We start from the raw sequence: 27,300 nt of genomic DNA on the forward strand, positions 1-27,300 counted from the left end.
CAGTGGTGGGGGGTTAGACTAGATGATCTATTGAAGTCCCTTCTGACCCCTAACTACTATGAAACTACAAAACTATGTAGATGCACCCAATGTGTAAGTATAAAGAATCAGAAAGCATGAAGTTAGTACATCATTCAGGTTTTCTTTTTGTCTGCAGAAGATGGTCTCATAATAAGCATTTCCTGAAAACTTAATTCTCTAAGTTCCTATGTATAGGTTTATGTTAAATATCCTAGCTTGATACCCCTCAGTGCAAGATAGTACTAAGAAAGAAGATCAGAAATGACTTCTGCAGTTTACAATTTGTTCAGCTTTGGTTCAGAGTAGTTCAGGCTTCCTTCATTTGTTACAATTTTAAATACGGAAATGGTAAGTCATTTTATTTACTGAATTGTCATTCTTAAGATCAGCCATGCCAAACATTATGGTTTTGTTTCTGTCTTTCCTTCTAACTAATCATTGAGTCCTTTTGTTTTACTTACATTTTCCTTGATTTAAGCAAGACAAGGGAGAAGACTATTCTCCAGTTAAAGCACCATGGTACCCAGTATCTTTTCACAAAACTAGTAATTTATATTTTGTAGGATTGTTAAAAAATATTTTTCCTTTGTTTAAATTGGAGGGAATGAGTCAAACCTTCACAATGCTTTATTTATTTCACCCCAAAGGAATCTTTGCAACAGGTAAAGATAGTTTCGGTGAACAACCCACTTGTCTTTTTGAATGCCAAGAAGTTCTATGCTGATTTAATAAAGATAATCCAGAAGGACAATGCAAGCAACCAGGCATATGATGATATAAACAAGGTAGGATGTGCTATATTCATCAGTAGTAATGATGGCAATAATGATAACGAGTGCTTTTCTCATGTTCATTCCATCAAATCTCACAGCACTCCATCAGATAATACAATAGAAAATCACATTATGCCATAGATGATCAATTTGCCATATAATAAAATTAAAACCTAAACTTCATCAAGTTCAATGTGTTTAGTTTTTCCCATCACTGTTTGGAAGGAATACATCTAATATATTTATCTATGTAATTCAACAAAAGATGTTAATGAATCAATCCAGTACCCATGGAAATTCATGGGAGAACTTCCACAGGCTTTGATACATAAAGGCCTATTTCCATCACAGAGGGCATGTCTACATGTGCATATTAACTGTGCAGTAACTGCAAATTACACCACAGTACAGGTGGTGTCTACATGTTCAAGCCTGTACGCCACAAGAAATATGTTGACCTATGCCAGCTTGGGCATAAATTTGACACCTGCATCATGAGGGTATCAAATTTATGCCTGAGTAGTTACTGTGCAGTAATGCACACATAGACACCTTACTGCGCAGTAACACTGTGCACATGGACTGACTTGGGACTAACCTTACTCTCAAGTTAGTCCACATACAGCATTACAGTGCTTTAACACCTGCACATGTAGATGCCAGCCTAAATCCATTTACTGTGCAGTAAGTAACTTACCAGTAACTTTATTGCACCCTAAATGCATATGTAGATGTGTGCAGATTGAATATCTGCCGCCACGGAGGTCTGTGGGAGCAACAGTTTTTCAGCAGCTTTGAGAATTAGGCTTATACCATTGTAATTATCAGTAATTAACCTGGAAGCAACAGGAAGGTATACAGACAGGTATAAAATTGAGGAACAATACTGTAAAGTAATGTTTCTCCTTAAGTTTTCACAGTGATTATCATAGTTTTGGTAAAATAAATAAATAGAGGATATAAAAATAATAATAATACGTCACTGCCACCACAGACATCTTGACTATTCTAGTATACCTGCCAATACCTATTATAGTTTTAAAGGCTAGACAGAGTTTGCTCTTGTTTAACAGTAATTGATTTACAGCTTTTGATAAAACAACTCAGTAAAATGAACAATAAAAGTATAAATAATATAATAATACAATTATATAGTTTATAGTTACTAAGCATACAATAAGATTGCACAATCTATTAGCTGAAACAAAATTAAAACAGAACATGGAATCATAGAAAATTAGAATTGGAAGGACCCTCAGGAGGTCATTTAATTGAATCCCGTACTCAAAGCAGGACCATCCCCAACTAAATCATTCCAGCCAGGGTTTTCTAGAGTCAGGTATTAAAAAACTCCAAGGATGGAGGTTCTATCACCTCTCTAGGTAACCTGTTTCAGTGCTTCGCCACCCTCCTAGTGAGAAAGTTTTTCATAATATCTAACATAAACTTTCCTGGCTGCAACTTGAGACCATTGCTCCTTGTTTTGTCATCTGCCACAAATGAGAATAGTCTAGCGCCGTTTTCTTTGTAACCACTTTTCAGGTAGTTGAAGGCTGCTATCAAATCCCCTCTCAGTCTTCTCTTCTGAAGACTAAATAAGCTCAGTTCCCTCAGCCTGTCCTCATCATAAGTCCTGTACCTCAGTCCCCTAACCATTTTTGTTGCCCTCTGCTGGACTCTCTCCAATTTCCACATCCTTTCTGTGTACCGGGGGGCAGAAAACTGGACACAGTACTCCAAATGTGGCCCCACTAGTGCTGCACCAGTGGCCTGCACCAGTGTGGCCTGTATCAATGCTGCACTAGGGAATAATCACTTCCCTTGATCTACTGGCAATGCTCCTACTAATGCAGCCCAGTATGCCGTTAGCCTTCTTGGCAACAAGGGCACACTGCTGGCTCATATTCAGCATATTGTCCACTATATGCCCCGGGTCATTTTCTGCAGAGCTGCTTAGCCAGTTGGTCCTAAGCACATAATAGTGCATGAGATTGCTCCAATGTAAGTGCAGAACTTTGCACTTGTCCTTGTTGAACCCCATGAGAATTCTTTTGGCCAGTCCTCCAATTTGTCTAGGTCACTCTGAATCCTAGGCCTGCCCTCCATACCTACTACTCTCCCCAGCTTGGTATCATCTGCCAACTTGCTGAGGTGCACTCCATCTCATCTTCCAAACCATTAATAAAGATATTGAACAAGACTGGCACCAGGATCGACTCCTGGAGCGCTCCACTTCATGTCAGCTGCCAACTAGATATCGAGCCATTGATTACAACCCATTGAGCCCGATGAACCAACCAGCTTTCTGTCCAACTTACAGTCTGTTCATCCAACCCATACTTCCTCAGTTTTCTTGTAAGAATGCTGTAAGAGTTGGTATCAAAAAGCCTTGTTAAGGTTAAGGTATATAATGTCCACTGCTGACTGTTCCTGATAACTTTCTTCTCCTCCAAGTGTTTAGAAATGGATTCTTTGAGGGCCTGCTCTATGATTTTTCTGGGGACTGAGGTGAGGCTGACTGGTCTGTAGTTCCCTGCATCCTTTTTCTTCCTTTTTTCAAAGGTAGGCACTATATTTGCCCTTTTCTGGTAATCCAGGACCTCCCCCAATCGCCATGAGTTTTTAAAGGTAATGGCCAGTGGCTCTGCAGTCACATCAGCCAACTCTCTCAGCACCCTCAGATGCATTGCATCTGACCCCATGGACTTGTACACATCCACTTTTCTAAATAGTCCCTAACCTGCTCTTTCACCGCTGAGGGCTGCTCACCTTCACCCCAAACGGCGACCTGGTGCAGTAGTCTGGGAGCTGACCTTGCCTGTGAAGACCGAGGTAAAAAAGGAATTGAGTATTTCAGCCTTTTCCTCATCATCTGTCATTAGGTTGCCTCCACCACCCACACTCTCCCTGATCTTCCTCTCGTTGCTGACATACTTGTAGAAACTCCTTTTGTTACCCTTCACATCTTTTGCTAGCTGCAACTCCAATTTTGCTTTGGCCTTCCTGATTTCATCCCTCTATACCCAAGCAATATTCCTATACTCCTCCCTAGTCATCTGTTCAAGCATCCATTTCTTGTAAACTTCCTTTTTGTGTTTAAGATCACTGGAGAGTGCTCTGCTAAGCCAAGCTGGTTGCCTGCTATATTTACTAATTTTCCTACACATTGAGATTTGTTCCTGAGCCCTCAGTAAGGTTTCTTTAAAATACAACCAGATCTCCTTGACTCCTCTCCCCCTCAGATGAGAACATAGGATATGATACTCAACATAGTATATGATAATACAGAAAATAGATAAAACAAAACAATATCAAATAGCCAAGTAAAAAAATAAACAGTCTATTTTATTTTGCTTTTCTTGCTTTTGCTTTAACTGCTATGGAGACATTCTCTAATGAAGACAGCATAAATAACTTGGTAGAGATAAACATATTTGATTTGCCTGAAATTAATTTAAATGTTCTTTGGGGTGGATATTTTGTCCTTTATATGTACTGGGGAGAGAATTTCTGCAAATTCTACAATTTGCTGATTTTTTTTGCACAGTATGTAGAAAATAACCTTTATTCAAAAACAAAACTTTTTTGCAAAAACTTGTTCATGCTTTTGTGGGTTTTTATTTATATATTTTTCATTTTAATACATTTGTATTACATCTTTTATAATTTATTACCACACATTTAATATTTTATCAAAATCATTATCAAAATATTAGATTTTTTTAAAGCCACATTTGAATAAATAAAACATGTTTTTGGTAAATGAATAATTTCAGAAATTATTTTAGCAAATATTTCAATTAACATAGAATATTTCATAATGTAAATGAGGTTGACATTTTGAACTTTATTCATTTACTCCCCTCCCCCTTTTTATCAGCTCTGTGTAGCCCCCAGGAGATTAAAATGGATATCAATTCATGAAGGCTAGAGATTGGCCTAGAAGGCAAAAGTGAGGCAGTGAAACAATAATACATAGGTTGAGATAACTTTTAAACAAATGTTGCTGAATTTATTCCACATGTTAAAAGGATCCACAAGACTTTCACAGAAAGAGAATTTTGATATTTTCCTTTAGAAGGGAATAGAAAAACTCCATAGTGGCAAACAGAAAGCATTAATGATTTTTCCTTAGTTCTTACATTGAGTTTTCCTTTTGTTTCAGTGCGAACAGAACACATTGCTCAATCCATTATCCAATGGCAGTTGTCATGGTGAGTTTAGCATTTATGAAACATCTAAAGCAAGATGGGGTGTGGTGTTGGTATGTCAGATGTTTCCTGATTTTTACATAAATGTTCATGGTCCAGAAACTAATATGTTTCCTCATACCAAGTAAAGCTTGAACACTAACAGTGCCACCTTCCCTATAGTATCCTGTCAATATGCTTTGCCATTGATCTGGAGGGCTTCTCAACCCTCTTAAGTTGAGAATGTAGGGCTTACGTTTTGAGATTGCTGGTAGAGATTTACAGCTCTGAATCTAGGAAATATTCAGAGGGTACCAACATATTTCACATAACCATAATTTACTCATGAGACAGCAGAGAAATTATATTATCCATGCCTTAGTCCAGATTTGAACTAAGAACCTGACATACTTTAGAGCCCTGGTTTTCTACCTTTTTTAGACTCAAGGCACCTCTCCGCAACTTTTCTGAACTTAGTGGCACCCCGTCCATTTAAAAACTAATTTAACTTATTTTTTGTACTATAGAATAGTAATAAAGCAATTCTGTTGCAAAGTACCCAGGAAGATCACAATGCTTTGGACAATATGAATTCCTATTGGGAAGCTCTTGGTTTATCATGTCAATCATGTGTATGTGTTTGCTAATATTGGGTGGCACCCTTAAAAAGATCTCACAGCATCCCAGGGTGTTGTGGGACCCCAGCTGACAATCACTGCTTTTAGTCCCTCAGCTAAAAATAACAAAAACATCAACCAACAGATTTATTAGAAACACTGCCCAATCATGAAATGAACTGAGCATTGTGTGGATTATTGTGCCTGGTCAGAGTTTACTGCAGAGCTGGAGCATAGACAGTAAGTAAAATTAAAAGTAGAAAAATGATATTAAATCTGTATGGCTTTTAAGTCCATTTACAATATAGGCTAAGAAAATTGAAATGGCTCAGAATGATCCATATCACCTTACCTCAGAATATGGAATAAGGAAACTAAATAAAGGTTTATTTTCTATTTGAGATTTAAAATATATAAACCATTTCATAACACACCTAATAAAATGCCAGAATACAGTGCAAAAGCCAATCAGGGCTCATAGTAGAGATGATATCTTTTATTAGACCAACAAGATTTTTGCAAAAAAAATTCTTTAATTGCAAACTTTCTGGCACAAACACCCTTTATCAGGCATTGGAGAAAAGATTGCAAAAGTTCTCCTGGGTAGAAATGGAAGTTCATATTTCATAAGATTTCACAGAGGAGTCAATAGATAGCAAACTCCTCTGGGCATTCAGTTCATAGCTGTTATGGAGCCTTTCACCTCCTGTGAGGATTAGTGATGATGCAAATTACCTTGAAACAAAGCTCCTGCCTTTGTTTCAAGGTAATTTGCATCATCACAGAAAATATCATCTCTACTACGAGTCCTGATTGCCTTTTCCTTTAGACCAATACAGCTACAATCTGGGTACCTCAGAATGTAGCGCATACATTCCTATAGGGTCACTAGAGTGACCTTTTTCAAGACATACTTTATACAGATAACTTAAATCATGGAAAGAGTTCAAATATAACATTTATTCAACAAACTTATAAGCATTCAGGTTCTAGTCAAGAAATTGAATTTGAACAATTGGCTGAATATTTATATTCATTAACTATATTTCTGATGACTTTAAGGAATTACATTCTTTGTTTTATTAGAGGGTGATGGAGTCTATAGCTATCTCTGTAAAGTATTGCAACATACACTAGTCCTAGTAAAGGCAAAAAATATTCTGTAAAATCCCTGCATTGCTAGACAGTTGCTTAGAGACACTGACCAAAAGGAAATCCTGATTTCTTTGGATGGCTGGATATTTCACAGTGTCTGAGCACTACTTATATCATACCCAAGCTTACTTTGAGCCATTAAATCAGGGGTGGGCAATTATTTGTGCTGGAGACCAACTTAAAGAGTTTTGGTGAGCTGTTGAGGGCTGGGTCAACACCCCTGTGTCAGGTCGGGTCAGCACCCCTCTCCCCCCACAACAATTCACCAAAACTCCCTAAGTGGCTCTGCCCTATGCTCAGCTGGGCTGATGGGATGGGGTCATGGACAGGCAGGGAATGGCATCTGGGAGCGGGACTGGTGGGCAGAGCTGGGGCTGGGGCACCCTGGGATCATGGGGCCATAACAGCATGGGATCGGGGCCCAGGGAAGTGCTGTGATCCACTCCCCACATGCCTCCATGATGGGCTTCGGTTCTGCAGGCTGGAGAGCAGATTGTGGCTCTGTACTAGGCCCAGGCTCCACTCTCGAGCTACCCAGCAATCTCAGGGTCTCCATGGAGACTGGTCCAGGACCCACATGGGCAGGCCGTGCTCAGCTGGTGGAAGAGACTATGGGGCAGTGGGGCAGGGAGTGGCATTCAGGAGTGGGATGGGAAGGCAGGGCCGAGGCTGGGATTGGGATCACAAGGAGGTGACAGTATGAGGCTGGAGCCTGGGGCAAGGCCATGATCTACTCCCTGCACACCCCTTCCTGCAGAACTGGCACCCATCACCAGGACATGTGAATAGTGGATAGTGGGTCTTCTCTGGGCCCAGGCCCTGGCCCCATGTTGTCACCACCCCAAAATCCCAATCCCAGCCCTGGTCCCAGCCCCACTGCCCATCCTGCTCCCAGATGCTGTTCCCTGCCTGGCCAAGTGTGCTCTGTCCACATGGGCCCCAAGCTGGTCTACTTAGAGCCCCCACCCACCTGCCCCATCCAGTGCCACCAGTGGTAGGACAGGATGCATAGGCCAGCAGGGCCAAGTCTGGTCTTGCAGGGGCTGCCAGGAAGTGAGTCTTGTTGCAGCACTGCCCCAGCCCTGCTGTGCACCCCAGGGCAGCAGGCCTGACCACATGCACCATGGCCTCTGTGGCCTCCTATGCCTGGGCCAGGCAGGGCTAAGGGGGCCTCCTCAGGCCAAAAAGATCCCTTAGCTGGCCAGATGTGGTCTACAGTCCATATTTTGCCCACCACTACCTTAAATGGTATAGGCATAGGGAGCACTTTCAGCACCTGGGGCATGGGGTTTGGGGTCATTATGTTGGCCACTAGAGAGTGGGCAGGGGACTGAGGGTGGGACACGGAGTCTTATCTGACAGAGCTCTCCTTAGGTGACAGCTGCTAGTGCTGTGCAGCAGAGGCTCATGCTGCTGCTGCTGCTCTGAAGAAACAGGCAGCAGCCTGGGTTCCCTGGGGCTCCTCCTGATGCCCTTTCTTTCTCTGGGCACAGGGTTGTGCCTCCAACAGCAAAGTGTGCAGCAGGCATCAGCAAAGTGTGCAGTGACCATCCTTGCCACCCCCTGATACACTGTTTGGTGAAGGGATGCATCTGCCCATGGCAGAGACTCCTGGGAAGAGGGCCCTATACTGATGCCCCCTCTAGGGCTAGTCCAGGGTTAATGCCCTGCTCACTCTGCCCCAGATATGCTACTGTTCAACTGTGAATATTGCTTGTGATAGATCTCTTACCAGTGGTGAATTTCATCCTGTGCGCATTTAGATAAAACTGTGAGAAGGAAGACAGTTTCCAGAAACTGGGGTCATAGTGGAATTTCTGGCAGTACTAGTATTAAACAGCAACAGTAACTCCAAAAGTTTTCCAGACAGTTGGACTGGACTGTTTATTAAACAGTCAGCGGGTTACATTTTAGTTTTAGACATTTACCTAAGCATCACTCCAGGAGCGGACCTGGAAAGCACTTTGATTCAGATACCTTACTTCTATTTCTTACTGTGAGAGTAGTAGTTTGCTGTTGGTCTGTACTAGCAGCAAGGGGAAGCAAACTGAACACAAGATCCTAATCATAACCTGCTCCTCCCCTTTATATAAATGATTATATAATGATTTTGTATATATACATGTATGTATATATATTTATATGTAAATATTTTATATAGAAACTCTATCTTCTACATTTACCTTCTACATTTCTATTTATGTATAATTCAGTACAAACACAAAGAGAAACTGCTTTTATTTTGGAAATATTGGTGTGATATAGAAAAGACTTCAGTGAACCATCCAGTCATCCACATAAAGCTTTTCTGGATTTCTACAGCAGAAGTATCAGGCAGGAGCTTTCTTTTGAAATTCTTTATTTTTGTTTGCCATGTATTTATTAACATACAGCTAAAAAAGCCAATAAACCCCCAAAGCTATAAGTCCAGTGGACTTTGATCATAGTCTACTTTGAGGAAGGAATTAATGCCAATATAAATCCCCACTGTGTTGGAACTGTAAGCCCTCTCAAGAACTGAAAATCTTTTTATCTGCTTTTTCAGAACTATTAAGCTTAACACTTCTTTAACGTTCAACCCGTTGCCCCATCCCCATGTCTTTCTGAGTGCTTTGCAGTTTGTGCTTACTTACTTTAATGTTAATATTTATTCGCAGTATGGCATAAATAAGATTTGTTTTACAGTGCTCTCTGTGAGGAAACTTTTGGAATCATTGACTTAGGCCATGATACAGCAAAGCAATTATGCATGAGCTTAATTTTAAGCATGTGATCTCAATGACATCAGGTATATACTTAAACTGAAGCATTTGCTAAGTTACTTCCTGGATCAGGACCTTGATGTCTGTATGTTGCTTTGACTTTTTGTAGAGATACACAGCTCTCGTTATAACGGACAGGAATTATTAGGTGATCCATTCCTTTTCATAGATTGTAAGGTCTTGCTGGGGTCACCTGCCCCTTACCACTGTAAGATTGGTCTGAGGCAGTAGAATCGATTCCTTCAGACAGAGAGACTATTACACACTTCACCATTTTCTGCTAGAAAGTGCAAAGCGCATTTCTTTGATCTACCTTCTCAACTCTTACACAGTAGCATGTATAATTAAAAAACAAACAGAAAGAAACCAAAAGTAAATGAGAAGTACATACCAAGAGCGGACACACGCTTCTCCCCCAGGAGGAGAACGTAATAGATATTAGTTATGTTGAACTATTGAAAGGCATTTGGATGCTACCGCAGTGATGAATACAGATATAGGAATCTGAACAGAACAGAACAGAATACTTTCCTACATTTGCTAGTATTTTATCTAGACTAGTTTTGAAAACTTGAGTTAGAAAGGCTTGCTCCATTTCTGATGAGAGATTATTCCACTACCCAAGTATTTTTTATTGGAAAGGTACTTTCCCCAGATCTCCTATTTTTTGGTTCTCAGTTTTATCCTGTAACCCCATTACTGTTTCTGCTGTACTTTTTAAATAAGGCATTCCCTTGCTTGATATTTCCCAATGTACAAAAAAGTGCTTTGTTTGTAACACAGTATGTTGTTTATTTTTTGATGAGAGATTGTTATTCTTTCTGGAGATTCTTTCTCATTTTGTATCAAATATATAGGTGAGTCATCCTTAGAGCCATGCCTTAATGAAAGACGTGCTTTAATATTAGACTGCAGTGGACTGACTTTATTTGACTATACTGGAGTTTCGGTGCTTCTGCAGGTATTTCTGACATCATGCATATATGTGCTGGAAATTAGGTCCAAGTCTGTATTCACCTTGCATATCAGTTGACCCAAAGTTCAGTCATGTGACTATAAATACCAAAGTACAAATAATAATATTATAATAGCAATTGTGATCAGCTCTATTTAGTAGCCCCCAAATTACTTTTAGAAACTAATTCATATGACTGCGGTTGGAATTAAATTTATTTACTTGGCGGCATGGGCTTCATTGGGATGGCAAGAATTGGTCCAGATTCCTGATCTGAATTGAGCAGAGAGGGTACTTGAACTTGGGTATACCCCAGCCTCTCATGAGTGCTTCAACTATTAGGAGACTTGGAGGTGGCTTTCCTGAATATTTCCTCTCAGAGCTTTTCTACTTTGCGTGGACTACATGCATATTCGTTGAATCAGGGACTATACCTCTGGGGTCCCACCTCTTCAGGGAGTGCCCTCATAAAATGTCTCCATAGTCATTTTCATTTCTTCTCTTAACTCACTGATTCAATGATTATTTATGTATTCCATGCATGGTAGCAGAGTTTCAGCAGGAGAGCTAGATAGCAGCCTCCAGTAAGTTATCTGTAGCATGGTGGTGAGGGCAGTTTTCTGGGACTGACAGGCGGGGGATTAAATCCCCTCAGACACAAGTGAGACTTGAACCAAGGGTCTTCTACATCTTGGGCTAGTGCTGTAACCCCAAGACATGTGGGTAAGGGAAACATCACTATTTTCACCATGGTCTCCTCTTCATAAATTCATGCTGAATTTAAAAAATGTTTCAGATCAGTTACAACTACATTTACTGGTTTCCAAAAACAAAACAAAACAATACCAAAAAAAAAAAAAATCTAATCATGCCCGCTGCAGTCCTAACACGCGTCATCATTTTTAGATTATAGAGTAGCTCCCTCTAGTGGTAGTTTTCAATGTAATTTGAATAGCATTAAAGTATGTTTCTTACCTGTTTTTGTTTGATTTATTCTCATGTGATGCTTCAAATAGTTTTGCTAATTTCATGGGTTTTTTTCATTTAGATTTACATGGATTGTAAAAATCAGAACATTAATGTATTACTAGCACATTGCAAAGGTAAGTATCAATTTACAAGAAAAGTTTTGAAGAATGAGTTAAAGCCCACATTACTTTTTAATGTTAATGTGTATATTTCATTACAGCTTCCCTGATAAAAGCAATGCAGTACAGTGAAAACCTAGGATCTGAAAATCCTATCTTCTTTGAATCTGTTTCCTCTGCAATTGGTGCTATTCAGATTAACAGGGTGAGTTTGAATAGATGAACTCAAAGTCTCAAAGGCTGACTTTGGTTATTTATACTTTATTACTCTGTGGAGCCCTTGCATAGTCAGTGAGCTCCCTTTCTTTTGTATCTTCGGCAGCTGGTTCTAAGGATGGATTGTTCAAGCCCATAAATGCCCACTGGCTGCTGTCCCAGGCTCAACTGAAGAGTTATCTGACAGTCCTTCACTTTCACCACCTCTCCCTTTATCAATAATCTCTATATCTTGGTAGCTTTTGTCCTGGATTCTGGCCTGCTGTACTCTGGTACATAATGTGGGGTGTGCCTACAGTTCCAATTACAATATAATGTGGAGATAAGACTATAAAAAATGTAAGTGATACCATGCTGGGTCCAAGTTGAGACCCATATAGCCACTGTCCTGTCTCACAGTAGCACAGAGCAAATATTAAGGGGAAGAGTATTTATGTAGGGCATATCCACACTCATTTGTCCCCTGATCCTCTTCCCTTACAGCTTCCAGCATTTAGCACCTTAGAAAATCCCAGTTTGGAGGTTGCAGCCCTACTATTATGTTTAATCCTCACTGATGGGGCTATGAAGCATGAATTTGTCTAATCTTCTTGTGAGTCTTATTCATTTGTCCCTCTGAGCTAGCTTCTTGACTGGTTAAAGCGGCCTGTACTGAGTTGTGCTCTTGTTGCCTACAGTACTTTTTGTACAGGTATCTCAAGTATCTATTCCACAGTGCAGATATAGTCATGGTACAGTTCGGTTATGCCAAAGCAGAAGTTGCCCAGAGGAAGCAGAATTCCTCAACTCATATTTAAAAGCATAACATGGAGCTAAATGCCTGAGGAAAGCAGAGGAACTGTACAGAAAAAAAGAGGCTTAAGGTATGTCTAGACTGCATTGTGCAGTGTTGTGTAGGGATACTCATGCTAGAAACAAGGTAAATTAAGTTGCATAGAGCTCTGTACTAGATGTGCGCCTAGACTGCTGCTGTCTACTTTCCTGAGAGCTCATTTAGGACTGTCTGGGCACATCTACACGTTCCTTAATAACCTTAGATACTGCTCATTTAGTTTAGTACTTCCTTAAAGTACTAACTAAATGTGCATTAACTAAAGCTATTGCGCAGTAGCGCCGGCAGATGGGTTCCTAGCATGGTTCTGACTGTGACATGCTATTGCACAGTTTTATTAGTCCAATGTGCAGTAAGTCTCCCATGTAGACATGCTCTCTATAATGCACTTCAGTGGGCAGTGTAGACCTTGCTTTCATGAAAGTCTGTAGATGAGAGAGCAGAAAAATCTTGAGAAATGGAAGAAAAAACTGCAAAGAGGAAAAAAAGGTTCATTTGAGAGATGAGGCTTAAATCAGCTTTGATTTGATACAAAAAGTGCCAAGTTAACCATCAAATTTTATTCGTAAAAATCAGTTATTTCATTCCTTGTGAGAAGAGTTATAAACCTGGTTTGTGTTCATAACTATAGACACTTCTTCCATTGTGATCTTAGTTATTTTCCCATTATTTTGTTCATGACTACAGAGATGGCCAGAGTCCAGCTTCTCCAGAAAACATTAAACTAGTCAATGAACTATGTGTTTGTCAGTTACTACAAGCCAGCACTTTCTGCTAATTACATTAGAAGTGCCTCTTTTTTGGCTCCCAGCCAAAATTTGTCTTTGTTGGATTTGCTCAGATAAAGGTGCATCAATGTGCTTGTTCAGTCAATTACAGGACAGGGGAAATATGGCTCATTCAGTGATACTTAGCATATTACCCTCCATCCAACAACAGAACTCTTAATGGAGAACAGCAGGGCAAAAATAATGTACCGTGACACTGCAAACTCTGATGATTATTTGTTATTGTGTCCAATTCTGCCCAAATACAACATTTCACACAAATATTATGTTTTAAAACATAATACTTGGCAGCTTTCATTAGGGACTCTCCAAATTCAAATCACCAATAATTAACCCTCATTACACTAGGAAGTGGCAGTGCTGGGGATGGTTATTTTTGTGCCCTAGTCATGCCACCTTCAGTCATGCTACTGTAACTCTCTTACACATGCAGATGTTCATTAAGTAATATTATTCCCATGTTATACATGGAAAAACTGAGGCAAGAGAAGCTTGGTTCACTGTCCAAAGCCATTGTGGGAGCTGGTGGTAAACTGAGAAGAGAACCCATAAATCTGAATGACCATCCCTGATGCCATCGTCCTCTAATGGTGCACACAAAAACTGCAGAATTTCAGAGGTTCTCTAAAAGGATTTCATGAGACACTAAAAGTTAGATTAAATTTAACCCTGCTATTCCTTTTTTTTTTTTAACTTCCCCCACCCCTTGATTTGAGCTGCTGCTGACTCTTTGGAATATTCATACTGCTTGATATGTTCCTTCCCCATAACACCTGAATGGGAGAAGATGGCAGTGGAGGGAAAACAGGGAAGACAACACATGAATGGGAAAATGAGGAAGTGGACCTGATGGAAAGTGTTTGCTTTGTTTCATTTTCCACTTGAGACTGTGTGGGCAATAATTCAGCCCTGTCACCGAGGTGGGCAGGCTGGCATGATCTTCCCTTTCCATGTTTAAGTCTGATTATTACGAAATACCAAGAATCTTCTATTTATGTCTGGTCTCCAGTGCTCATATCACATTGGCTTCATTTTGTTTATAATGGCAAGAAGCTTATTGCTCATCTGATCTTGAGCTGTTTTGATCCCTTTTTGATTTCTTGGTCTTTACAGTGTTATTTATTTTTAAAGTAATACTTTAGCTGCTGCTATTTCATGTCCTCACACTAGCACAGTGCAAGTGAGAATGTAGTAACATGCAATAAAACTTTTCTATTTCTTCAATTTCAGAATTTCAACAAACTCAATGAACACAGTGAAGTGTGATGCTGACATATTGCAGAGTGGCTATTTTGATCTGCTAACATACAGACTAAGCTATGCCATACCTTTTCCATAAACTTTTCATGAAATCCTGTAGGCAATATTTTGTATGCCAGGTATATTTAATAGAGTCAGTTATGACAGTTATTCTTTTCTTTTCTTGATCTATAGTTGTCAAAAGTTTCTTTTCTCAAGTACCATCACTCAAAGAGTGTCCCTATGTTGGATTACTATGTAGTAATTTTATATAATATTTTTGTACACATTTAGATACAAAATATTAGGCAGAAGACAGGGTATTGACCTTTATTATGGTGACATATATTGTTTTAACACTATTGTATAGTCACTTTATTTGTAATGCACAAACTATACTTTTGTGCATGGGATAAAAAGACCTTATGAATCCTTGCGAATGATCTATTTTAACTGATACGGTATATGTTTCAGATCATTGTATTTATCCTTTCTCTAATTAAATCAACCATGTACAGTAACATCTTACAACATATTCTTGTGCAATTAGCACAGTTCTGCATTTTTGCACATTCTTCCTGTATGTCTTCAAATACCCACTGAAGTTAACAGGAGTTTGGGTGTGCCAAGAAAGTATGTGAAATAAAGTGCTTTATTGTGTGTGATCATGTTTCTTATTAGCACTAGCCATGATTCCAGCTTGCTGCATTTTAAGAGCTAGAGGCATCCTTTAGTTCAAGTGGAAAATATTTTCATTTTCAGTTCCAAAGATTTCAGGTTTGATCCTCTATGGTGGTAGTGGAGTACATTTAGTGTAACAATATCTCAGTCCATATTCCCAGCCATTGTACATCCTCAGATATGGTAACTCAAGGTAGCATCATCAAGTTTACTGGATGTGCATTCATTTATATAGCTGAGGATCTACCCAAAGCCCTGTATTGTACTATAAATCAAAAGCAAACCTAAAATTGCCTGTGCAAGACTTACATATTTCAGTGGGTAAATGAGCAATTTCATGAGCAGATGGGATAATTTTGTGTTTACCCATCCAGTTACACATATATCTGAGGTTCTTGTACATGCAAGCAGAAGTTTCTGTGTTTCTTGGGCAACAGCTTGAAAGTTTGCCCTTATAAATTCCAGGCTCAGTTCACCACCACACAGTAGCTGCTTTGCCTAAGTGAGTTGATTTGGACTAAGCAGCCAAAGTGCACATTATTCTGCTAGTCCGTAAAATTGAGAAACTGCTATATTATATTCTTTTGTTAAAAAAATAAAGTCATAATGACAGTCTATGAAAATCTACATGTTTTCTGGTTCTGAGAACTGCCTTCATTTTTCTAAAGCTAAATCTTAGTGCCAGTAAGTCCACAAAATATTCTAAAATAAGATAACATGAATATTGATGGTTAACATGACTTTAGTGCCACTGAAATCTGCAAATCTGACAGTCAAAACCATCATACAAAAGTTACCTTATAACACAAAACACAATACGTTATATAAGGGAACTGGTTTTTAAATTTCACAACATACAGTGGTGCCAGATATTTCCATATCTGCAGCTCATACAAGCTGTATGCATGCTTACCAAAGGGCTCAATGAAACCAATTCAAACAATTGTTTTGTAATACAGATTACATAAAACCATATGTGTTACACTATTTATGGTTAGATGCATGTATGTTGGTTTCTTCCTTTGTATTTGGTGATCTGTGAAACAACAGCATTGAAATATGAGAATCAAGCATGTGCCAAGGAGAAAAAGGAAACGGGGAACTATATATTCCAACTGCACTCTCTTCCCTTACACTGACCTAAAGTACAGACAGTCAAAAAAAACCTGAGCCTGAATTGGCTCAGTCTTTGCAGGTTTAGACTAAACTGCATCAACTGAACAGATAAGCCCTCCCTGCTGGTCTGGAGCAACAGCTTGAGCCAAAGTTAGCTCACCCACCCCGCGAGGGGAGCTTGTAAGGAGGTGCAAAGCATCTTAGGATGCTGGGGGATTGTGAGTTAACTTGAGGGGAATCTGGGACAGAAGTTCAGTAAACTCATTTAACCTAAATCAATTAAATCTGATACTACATCCATCCAGGTTTATCTTAAACTAGGTTCGGCCATTTTGAAAGCAGTGTATGTGAACTGAAATTCTTTTGTTACAGCTTTAAACCAGTTTCTGATCACTTATACCTGTTTATGTGTAATTTTTGCCTCTAGCCAAGGGTTAGGGGATTAAGATGGAAGTGAACAGCTATACTTCTAAAGGTCAAATTGGAAGTGCTGGGAAGAAAGAATGCCAGGTTGCTTTGTGCAGATAGGAAAGTGTTAGCAAGAATTAAGGCAGTGTCCAATGGAAGTGACTCTGGCTAGACTTTCCCTGCTCCCTGCACTGTAATCAGCTACTTGCAAGTGATGAGGCAGTTTTCTATAGGTATGCATTGGGTGGTTGAGGACACTAGAGGTTCCCGATCATTCCTGACCCTTTGCATGTCTGTCCTAGAGGAAGGCTTGGAAGGCTTTTTCCTTCTTGTTACTGGGTAGAGAAGCTCATTGCTCTCCTTAGCTAGTCCATTAATGCAAGACTTTGGGGAATGGGAATCTATAATTCTGTCTTTGAGTGTGAAGACTGAAGTCAAAAAGGGAATGTTTTTTTCTGTGAATAACATTCTCCTCACTCGTATTCAACTGGCTCTGTCCTTTGTCTTTTTCTGCAATCATTCTGGTGAAGTTTTTGTCTAGTTTCACCCACATAGCTTGTGGGGACATTTGGTGCACTGGACGACATATACCACATACTGGGATAGATGTGGATTCTGCTGGTTTCATTGTGGAGTGTGTTGATTGTTGTAGCAGTAGAGAAGAGTTGACAGGTTTGCATTTTGCAGGCAAGGTTGTGTCCCATTTGGTGTCATACCCACATGTTGCCCTTCTATGGGTGATCTGGTGCCATGTTTTCAGATATCACTCCCAGCTGTGTGACCGACAATGAGTTGTGAATCTGTTGTAGCTGACAATTGTAGCTGTCAGTGGATGGGCTTCTTGCCTAACTCTATCATATGCACGCCTACTGGCGTGCTGTGTTCTGAATCAAGAACTCTCCCATGAGAATGCAGGCATGTAGAGAAAACTGACTAAAAGCACAGATTGCTGGAAGAGCCACAAACCTTAGCTATATTGGGCATCTGTCATTGACACACAGCATGGACTTCAAAAACCCTGAGCAGTTGGTTCAGCAGGATGTAGTAGGACTAAGAGATAAGTGCCCTAACACCACTTCAGCACTAGACTGCCAGTGAGCTTTGCCAAAGTTAACCAGCTGACTTAGCAGGATAGAACAGGTTAAACAGACCCCTTATGAAGAAAGAGCTAGAACAAAATTTGTGCATTGTTTACTTCCCTCCTAAGTATGCATCGTCTTTGTACTGACCCTTTGCACAAGGATCAGTGTGACCCTATTGGATTAAGGCGTGTTGGTTGCTGGGCTAGTCACCTTTACATTTTGTTCTGTTATTTATATGAACACTCTTAAAATGCCTGTGTTCTTGCTCTTGTCCTTCCTGGGGTTTTGAGATAAATGTGACTTGCATAAATGAATTTCTCCTGTACTGTCAGTGCAAGGTTCTGAGCTCTGTTAGGTCTTGTTGATTTCTGAAGGGATTGGGCAACTCAGTACCTAATAACAACAGGTTTGAGGAAGATTTACATTAATTAACAAATAAGAAGGCATGAAGTAATTGCAGCATTGGGGGTGTCAGGTCCTAAGCACCTCTGAAAATCAAGGCACTTACTGAGGTGCTTCAATGTTGATTTAATTGATATTTATACTCCCAAAATGGAAATGAGTAGTTTTACTTCTTAATTATGTGCACATGAACATGAACAGTACAGTATGTTATGTTTATCACTTTACAGGAAGGCACTGATTCTTATTTGCTATCAAAAGATGGTCATTATTTTCTGAGCTGTCATATTCATTTGTCACTTGGCTATCATCTTATTTTTAGAAATCAGTCCCAAACTCAGGTTCTTCATCATTTGAATTTTGCTTTTTCCTCTGTCAGCTTCAAATGTGTCCCTCAACACCAATATAAAAACTAGCTGTGAGGCTATGCTTCTTAAAGTGTTAACATAGTACACATTCAAAAAACAAAGCAAGTGAAGATAAAAAAAAAGAATTCAAACTGGCATTAAGAAATTAATGTGGTGACAATTATAAATTAGGTATAAAATATGCAATAAGGGGAAGACTGTTAACATTATATTTATGCAAATTAAATGTCTCTAATTTTCATCATATGTCTTTCATTTTAAAGGTTATTTGCCCTGATTCTGTGATTCAAGTGTCACAAGGTCTGGCTTTATCTGCCTTGTCATAATTTATTTGACAGATCCATATGCTATAAATATGTAATGTAATGAGGAAAGGTATCTTCATTGTTTAATGAAAACATTAATGCATCAGTAGTGGCTATGGATATTGTGTGACATTTACTGGTTACCAAAATAAAACATGCTGTACGTCTTGAAAATACAGCATTCATGTCTTTGGAAGGATAGCATTTTATCTAGAAGGAAAGAAGTTTCTCATGAATGAGTGAATGAATGCAGTCTCGTACTGGATGTTAAATGGTGCTTTCATTGTTAAGATGAATTTTTAGTAAAGATCTCCCTATTTTCATATAGTTTATAATGCATTTAATTGTTTCTTTTTTTGTTTGTACTTCTTTGTATTAGCATATGCAACAATAAATTTATATGGAAACAAATTGAAATATGTGATAAATGCCCTCATTATTTCAATACTTAACAGGTTTTGCACCATACTAAACAGTCTATAATGATATATGGTTCCTTCTCCAACCTCATAACATATTCAATTGTATTAATGAGAAAAAAGAGTTATACTATAATCAGAGGCCTTGCTTCTTTGTTGGTTATCAGGAAATGGTCATATTTTTACCTCCATATAGCTGAATATATTAATCTTGCACCATTTAATAAAATTTGGCCTCCATTTACACAGTTTACATGTACAATCATTTTGTGCATCTCTTTATGCACTATTGAATGTGCATGTGTGTTAGTGGGTGTTCCTGGGGCTTGCATATCTAAATCTATGATCTGCACAGATAGAGAAAATTGTACCAAAAACCTCATGTTACAAATGGAGGTTCTTTGAAAATTTGTCACTTTGAGATTAAGAAGCTAATTTCCATACCACACAATCTTTTAGGGAATATACACTCATGTGAAATGAGTGAAAAGCCCTAACCATTCTCATTTGGTAGCACTTTAAACTCATTTTTCATGGGTGCAAGTGGCTTCTGGAGATGAAATATGGTAGCGAATAAACTCCTAACGATTGATTAGCCCCCTCTGTTTCTTCCTGATGCTAACGTCTGTTTTTCTGAGCTGTAGTACAACATTGTACTCTGTTCAGCAAGAGGTAGGAAAACTACTAATCCTGATTCAAAAACAAAACTAAACAGTCTTCTGATTCCAGAATCTGTGTGTGGAATCGCAACATGGCCAGCAACATAAAACAAACATTGAGGTCATGGCTCTGAAACTGCCTCCTCTATGTTGCATTTTAGTCTGTATGACAGGCCAGCCTGGCCAGAATGATATCCAGATAGTCTTGTTGTATTTTCTGATTTTCTTTTCATACAACAGAAGTGTTTTGTGGAGCCTCTCAAGGCAATTGAGATTTATGTGTATCTAACTCCAGCTGAAGAGCTGAGAAAATTGATATCATGACCATCACACGAGTCAACTGGCCTGCTTTGCCAGTACATTGGTCTGCTTGCTGATGCCATATACTTGATGTCCCCACTATTTGAAGCATAGCCAAACCTTAGGAAAACTAGACCTTAAAAGCTTCACTGTGGTGAACCAAGCAGAGCCCTGGGTATTCATGCAAATCCTATAGCTGTATACTGCCAAATGGAGCTGTCTCTGCCAATCCTCTGCCAATAGCTAACTATTATTGCCTGACAAAACTTCTTTCATGATTGGTAATTTTTTAAAACCTTATTCGTTAAAAGTTCAGAAAATAGAGACTTGTTCAATTTTTCAGGCAGCAAACTACTGAAGTGTTTCTACATTTATCAGCTAGCTTTTCTCCCATTTTAGTTTGCATGTCTGTGATGAAGGAGCCTACTTTTGGCTGGTCAGCATACTGGACACCCCTCCATCTAGGGCGTCCAGTCTTGCCTGCCATGAATTTTTGGGTTTAATAAGAGGGAGGATGCCTATTTTAATGCCTTGATCCCAAGCGGTTTACACACGGCTCCGACCTCTCCTTTCTATGCCCCATGCCTTGCAGGTGGCATTCACAGGGCAAAGTCCTTCACTGTGACCTGTGCTCCAGGGTCTCACTGGAACTCTCACTTCCCCCTAGAGCTTGCTATCACTGTGCCACCACATTGTGCACCAAACTACCCACTATGACTTCCCCTGGCCTCTTACAGGCCACCCTCAGCCTTTGGCTCTGCTTGCCCAGGTATCCTCAGTCATGGACTGTGCACCCTCTCACCAAAATTCAGGTCTGTCTTTGGCCCTTACACTCTCTTCCACCCCCTCGCTGAGGCTACCTCTTCACCCTCACTGGAGCTCTCTTACAAGCAGTCTTGTGCAGCCCTTCAGGTCACCCCCTGCCACCTACTCTCCACTGCTGCCTCCTCGCTGTGGCCAACACTTCACTCCCTACACTGGGGCCACAGGGTCTTATACCCCCTGGGCTCAGGTGCCTCTCCCTAGGTGTACCTGGCCCATCCGCCCCTTACACTACAGCCACAGGGTCTTACACCCCTTGGGCTCAGGTGCCTCTCCATAGGCATACCTTGCCCCACTATCTTCTCTATGATGAACTGGGTAGTGGGGGCTGGAGTTACAAGGTGCCCCTACTTGCCTTTCACTGGGGAGGCAACTGGCTGGGCATTTCTGGGGAGTTACTCTGCTGTGGGTAGCCCCACCAGGCCATCCTTCCTCAGCAGGGTGCAGTTTTTGGTCATACCCAGGACCAGGACCAGGAGCCTCCTGCCATCCCCATAGCTCCTACCCTTACCTCCAAAGTGTTCCTGAGCAGCTGCTCAGCCAGGTGTTGCTCTTTCAGCTGCCATCAGCAGACCACTGCCTCAGCCCTGAGGACTTGGATCTAAAATGGAGGCTTCTCAGCCCCCTCCTCCAATCCTAGGGCCCTCCTAAGATCATGTGACCAGCTTGCTACTCCAGCTCACACCTGCCAGCTGCCCTTAAAGTGACAGGCACCCGAAGGGGTTCTGTCACAGTGTCCCAAAGGAAAGATTCCAGAATTTGTGAGACTAAAGAATCTAGATAACTGATAAGCGTTATTGTTAGTAGAAATCGTCATTTTGGGGGTGAATTTAGTCTGGTCCATAGGCTGCAAAACTGTATCTGTCATTTTATCCACAAAACTGGTAGAATGGACACCAGTAAAATATCTCCACTTGCCAAGAGTTATCACATATCTGCAATACAGCACCATTATTAATGCTGGTCAGGAAATTATTTTCTTATTCTTCCATTAATATGTTTGGGTTTTCTTTGAAAAGGGTTTTCAAGAGCTCTATTTTTGTCAGTAGTTCACTGACAGTTGCAATTTTTTTCCAGGAAGACAGAAGTTTGTTTCATACTTTCTATTTTCTAAAAAGTCATTTTTCGTCTAAATAGATGAAAGAACAGCTCTATAAGGGAATATTTCAAATGAAGAATCCATGATTTTTCTCCAATCCAGGAGCAGCGTAGCAGTTGGAACGTTCTGGCTTTTTTTAAAGCAGGACCAACAGCATCATCATTTTTTTTCATTTCAGACTTTTTGCCCTGGAGTCTTTGTGTCTGATTCTGATGTTATTTATGCACATTTTTTGTACTGTTTTGACCTTTGTTGTATTCTTGAGATTGGGGGAGCAGAATAGGTTTGTTACATCAAAAGCTAAAAGTAGTTTAGTTGTCATGTCAATTTAGTATATGTCTTTGCTGGGTTAACATGATTATCAGTTATTGTCAGTTGTGGATGGTCTTTTGCACAGCTTGGCTTCTGAACAGCTTCTCACTTTTTCTATGGGCAAATCACTACACATACCTATCAGCCAGTACCTCCCCTTGCTTTCTTAGTCTGTTCTACATACAGTGCTGAGCAGCCAATCATGCTGTATAGTCTTGTCCCTCTGAAGTATGGCACTGGGTAAAATCTCTTATCCCTCAAATAAGGAAAGCTGGAGCTGGGAGAAGCAGACATTTTCTTTGTCTTCGCTGATTCAACCTAGCAAGCAGTAACTGCTTTCCATCTCTAATCCAGCTTCCATGCTAAAGAGCATGCAGTGTCTCTCATGTTTTTAGTTCCTTTGGAGGTCTCTCATTCCTTCTACCTCTGCGTGCAGTGGTCCTCTCATGGACTGAGACCTTGTAGTGGTGGAGAGGCTTGTGTGTCCCAGTGAGCCTCAGAGCTATGTTGCCCAGAGTCTCAGCCTTCTGGCAGGGTCACCCATGGTGAACAGGCTTGAGGGAACATTTTAGACAAGCAATAATCCATCCCCAAGTCCTCTACAGCTGATCAGGTAGAAGAAGACTATCAGGATTTTAATGACTGCGAAGATGGAAGAAGGCTGAAGTAAGACGGAGGTCTCCTGTCGTCTAGGGTGCTCTTTTGCCACTAGGCTTATGTCTCCACCTTGTCAAGATCATGTGGTTACTGTTTCTGTGCACCAGCTTCCTCACAACAAACAGTCGTATGCCGGCTTTTATCACAGGAAACAACGTGTTCTTCTGTATTTTTTTGTGGATGAATCTGTGGCTCAAGGACTGGACTTGTAAGTCATCTTAAGACCCATCAGTGAGCCGTGGTACAGATCATCTTCAAATCAAGGGATTACCAATGAGAAGTGCAGTGGCAGCTGTGGTTGCTGCTCACTTGGCAGCACTGTACTTTAAAACAGCAGGACCCTTACTTAACTTGTGCTGCCAGACTATGGTCTCTAACCTTACATCTTAGTGGACCAGCTGCTTTTATATCTTTATTAGAAAAATGAGGTTATAACAGAAGTAACTATAAATAATATTGTGAAATTACCTATTCCATTGAGTTTAATGATCACTTTACTTGTTTATGAACAACAGTAAGTGGAATAGACAATCTCATCTTTGTTTTAAAATCAGTTTCCTTCTTTGTCAATCTGCCAGCATGTTTAAGCCATTGGTACTTTTTGTTTGCTCTTCTCATTCTTCTTGCTTTCTATATGTAATACATTCTTAATCAAATACATCTTTAATTTAGAGCACCCATAACAGGATGATGATTTTGGAAATAAATCAAATGAAAACAATCTTGCTGAATAAGAAGCAACACGTTCTTGGTCTTGGAAAGGTTTCAAGACTGAGCTAGGACTTGAAGTATGACATTGGTGATTCCAACTTTGAGATCATTTTCATGGTATTTTCATTAGTGATATTCACTTTTAAATCTGGTGATCATTGTTCAGATTCTTTGCCTGGTTACCATGCTGGTGAAATTGAACGTGAACATGTATCATATAGAACCAGATATGGAACATCATGTGCAAGGAAGCAGCTGCAAAATTATTCACACAAGGCTTGCAGGTAAGTGCCATTGGCAGAAAAGGGAAAGTGTTATGCATTCTACCTGCTTCTAGTCTTATCTTTCCAAGCTACCTTTTTCAGTGGACCAGGATATTTTATTATTTACGTTTTGAAAAATATGAAAAACATTGTAAACAGAATAGGGGAGGGGAGGGCTAGGATTCAGAGTTATGCAGACAAATTGGAGGATTGGGCCAAAATAAATCTAATGAAGTTCAACAAGAACAAATGCAAAGTCTTACACTTAGGATGGAACAATCCCATGCACCAATGCAGGCTGGGGGCCAACTGGCTGGGCAGCAGCTCTGCAGAAAAGGACCTGGGGGTTACAGTGGACAATAAGCTGAATATGAGCCTACAGTGTGCCCTTGTTGCCAAGAAGGCTAACGGCATACTGGGCTGCATTGGTAGGTGTGTTGCCAGTAGGTCCAGGGAATTGATTGTCCCCCTCTATTCTGCACTGGTGAGGCTACATCTGGAGTACTGTGTTCAGTTTTGCCCCTGTCCTTGCCCTCATGCTACAGAAGGGATGTGGACAAGTTGGAGAGAGTCCAGGAGAAGGCAATAAAAATGGTGAGGAGGCTAGGCACATGAAGTATGAGGAAAGGCTGAGGGAACAGGGCTTATTTAGTCTAGAGAAAAGAGGATGGAGGCTATTTAATAGCAGCCTTCAACTACCTGAAGGAGAGTTTGAGAGAGGAAGGAGCTAGACTGTTCTCAGCGGTGGCAGATGACAGAAAAAGGAGCAGTAATCTCAAGCTGTAGCAGAGGACATTTAAGTTAGATATTAGGAAGAATTTTCTCACTAGGAGGTTAGTAAAACACTGAAACGGTTTACCCAGAGAGATGGTGGGTTCTCCATCCTTGGAGGTTTTTAAGACCTGTCTAGACAAAGCTTTGCCTGAGATGATCTTGTTAGGGATGCTGCTGCTTTGAGCAGGGGGTTGGATTAGATGACCTCCTGAGGTCCCTTCCAGCCCTAATTTTCCATAATTCTATAAAAACCAAAGCACCACAGTAGCATAGAATAGCTATCAATGATGATAAAGCTCTCTCTATACTTTTCACTGGATTGTAATCCAGCCCCAATTTAAAAAAAGGATATTTATATATTTATTCAAAAGAAGCTATTAGTATGTACTTCTATTAATATAATAAATAAATGTATATATAAGATATATAATTCTAGCTTACTAAATTGGCTTGTAATGCTTTAGAAAGTATGTGGTTTTATTTTGTTCTGAAATATATTCTAATTGGCACAGTAAAATTCTCTGATCAATTCCATTGATCCTATTGATGCAATTTTTACCAGCCTGTGAAGTGTTTCATTTCAGTAAAAAACAAAGAAGGGGGTGGGAGGAAGCTTTTTACTGGAGCAGGTTTCTTTTTTTTAGACAAAGGAAGTGTTTACCAGGTGTTTCAACAACATCAGTGTGAAATGGATATTAGAGCAAACTCACAGCTTCATTTCAATCCTATATGCTATATTCTGGTGACTATCCCAAGGAGGTGTTCATAGAAAGAACAGTTCCTTCACCGAGAATACTTCTGAGCCAACTCCCTTAAGGAATCTCAATTTCTACTGAACTCAGTAGGAAATGATAAATAGAAGCCAATCTGGCAAACTCTTACCCTCTTTTATGTGTGTATGCCTCCTGACTTCTAGTCTGGAAACCTATCTAGTCACTACAGGATTGTTTGTTGTACCCATGTTGGTCTAGGATATAGGCAGACAAGGTTCTTTGGGAAGATGTGATATGTTTTATTAGACCAGCTAAATAGTTGGACAAATTGTTCTTTGCAAGCTTGCGGGCACAAGCACCCTTCTTCAGGCATAAGGAGAGTCTGTTGGTGTTTGTGTGCTCTTCTGAGTAGTACAGAAGCCACTATGCAAAACGTAAATTGTCACCATAGGCACTAAAGTAAATTAATCAGGTGAAACACAACACTGTCAAGGGAAAAGGAGGAGAAACCTTTATTTAATACTAAGTGGCCAGCAGCATTAGTGATAGTAATGACTTTAACTTTTGCTCTCCAGGTCTGTGAGCAGAAAAGCTTAGACCATTCACTAGTGACCTCAGCTGGGCATTGAGTTCTATAATCAAAACTTCCTCCGTTGGCTGGAAGCCAAGTGGATGCAGCATGCTAACAGCAGTGGTAGTAGTGCAATTAGCTAAATTTAGAATAAGAGTAAGGAGTCAGCAGAGGCTACTTCTCTACTTCTTCAAGCAATGATGGGGCTCAGGGAATTTACCATGAGGTAAACATCAGTGACTTCAAAGTATTTGTCCAAGTGCACGCTCTTACTCCAGCGTAAGTGAAAGCTGAACCATGGTAGTTCTCAGTTATAGAGTAATAGGGTGCTTGCACACGTGATAGTTGTCACAATGTACACATTAAATAAATGTTATTTTTGTGGCTTAATGGCATCATATGTTACACGTGTCAGCTTTGAGGGTTTTAGATGAGATTGCATCATTGTAAACTAAACTACATCCAGGTGTAATTTAGTTTGCAACGTTTCAAATTGCAATGATGCAGCTGTCAGCTTGCCCCCCCTCTCCCAATGCCCTGGCTGTTGGAGAGGTGGGCATGCTCTACAGAAAAAAAGGATCAGACCTCTTGCTGCTTCTGCTTTCAGCAGGTACCTACTGAAGGCAGAAGTGATGAGGGGCCCACTCATTGTTTTTTGGTGGAACCTGCCCATCTCTCCTGCAACTGGAGAGGTGAGTGGCCGGTGGGCCAAGTGGCTCCTGAGCTGCAGAGGCCCCAGTCCTTCTCTCTGTGGCAGCAGCAACCCCCGGGGCCACCCAAGCAGGCTGCTAGCAGGCTGGGTACTGCCCCAGCCGGGAGGCAGAACCCAACCTGACCCAACTGTTCCTTGGGCCTGCCTGCTGGAAGCCCACCAAGCACTGCTCCCTGGGTGGGCTTGGGGAGCAGTTGGATCAGACTGGGTGCTGCCTCTGAGTGGGAGCAGCACCTGGCCTGATAGCAGCCTGTCTGGGGTGGGGGTGGTGCTGCTACTGTGGAAGGAAG

At 40.4% G+C, this 27,300-nt stretch overlaps 1 protein-coding gene across 6 annotated transcripts in view; it reads left to right on the forward strand.

The window, feature by feature from the left end:
* Positions 1–19,415, forward strand: part of SLC26A7 (solute carrier family 26 member 7) — a 182,509-nt gene extending 163,094 nt beyond the window's left edge. For 4 of the 6 annotated variants that reach the window (XM_090040304.1, XM_090040303.1, XM_090040305.1 and 1 more), the window contains 6 exons: positions 669–806; positions 4,960–5,008; positions 10,376–10,479; positions 11,522–11,576; positions 11,663–11,766; positions 12,455–14,621. In XM_090040304.1, coding sequence (XP_089896430.1) covers positions 669–806; positions 4,960–5,008; positions 10,376–10,479; positions 11,522–11,576; positions 11,663–11,766; positions 12,455–12,574 — 570 coding nt within the window. In that variant the 3' untranslated portion in view covers positions 12,575–14,621. The other 2 variants (XM_090040306.1, XM_090040307.1) reach the window with 1 other exon arrangement.
* The last annotated feature ends 7,885 nt before the right edge of the window (positions 19,416–27,300 follow it).

Source organism: Crocodylus siamensis, chromosome 3 (assembly GCF_052110815.1).
Source record: "Crocodylus siamensis isolate JL-2025a chromosome 3, ASM5211081v1, whole genome shotgun sequence".
Lineage (NCBI taxonomy): Eukaryota > Metazoa > Chordata > Crocodylia > Crocodylidae > Crocodylus > Crocodylus siamensis.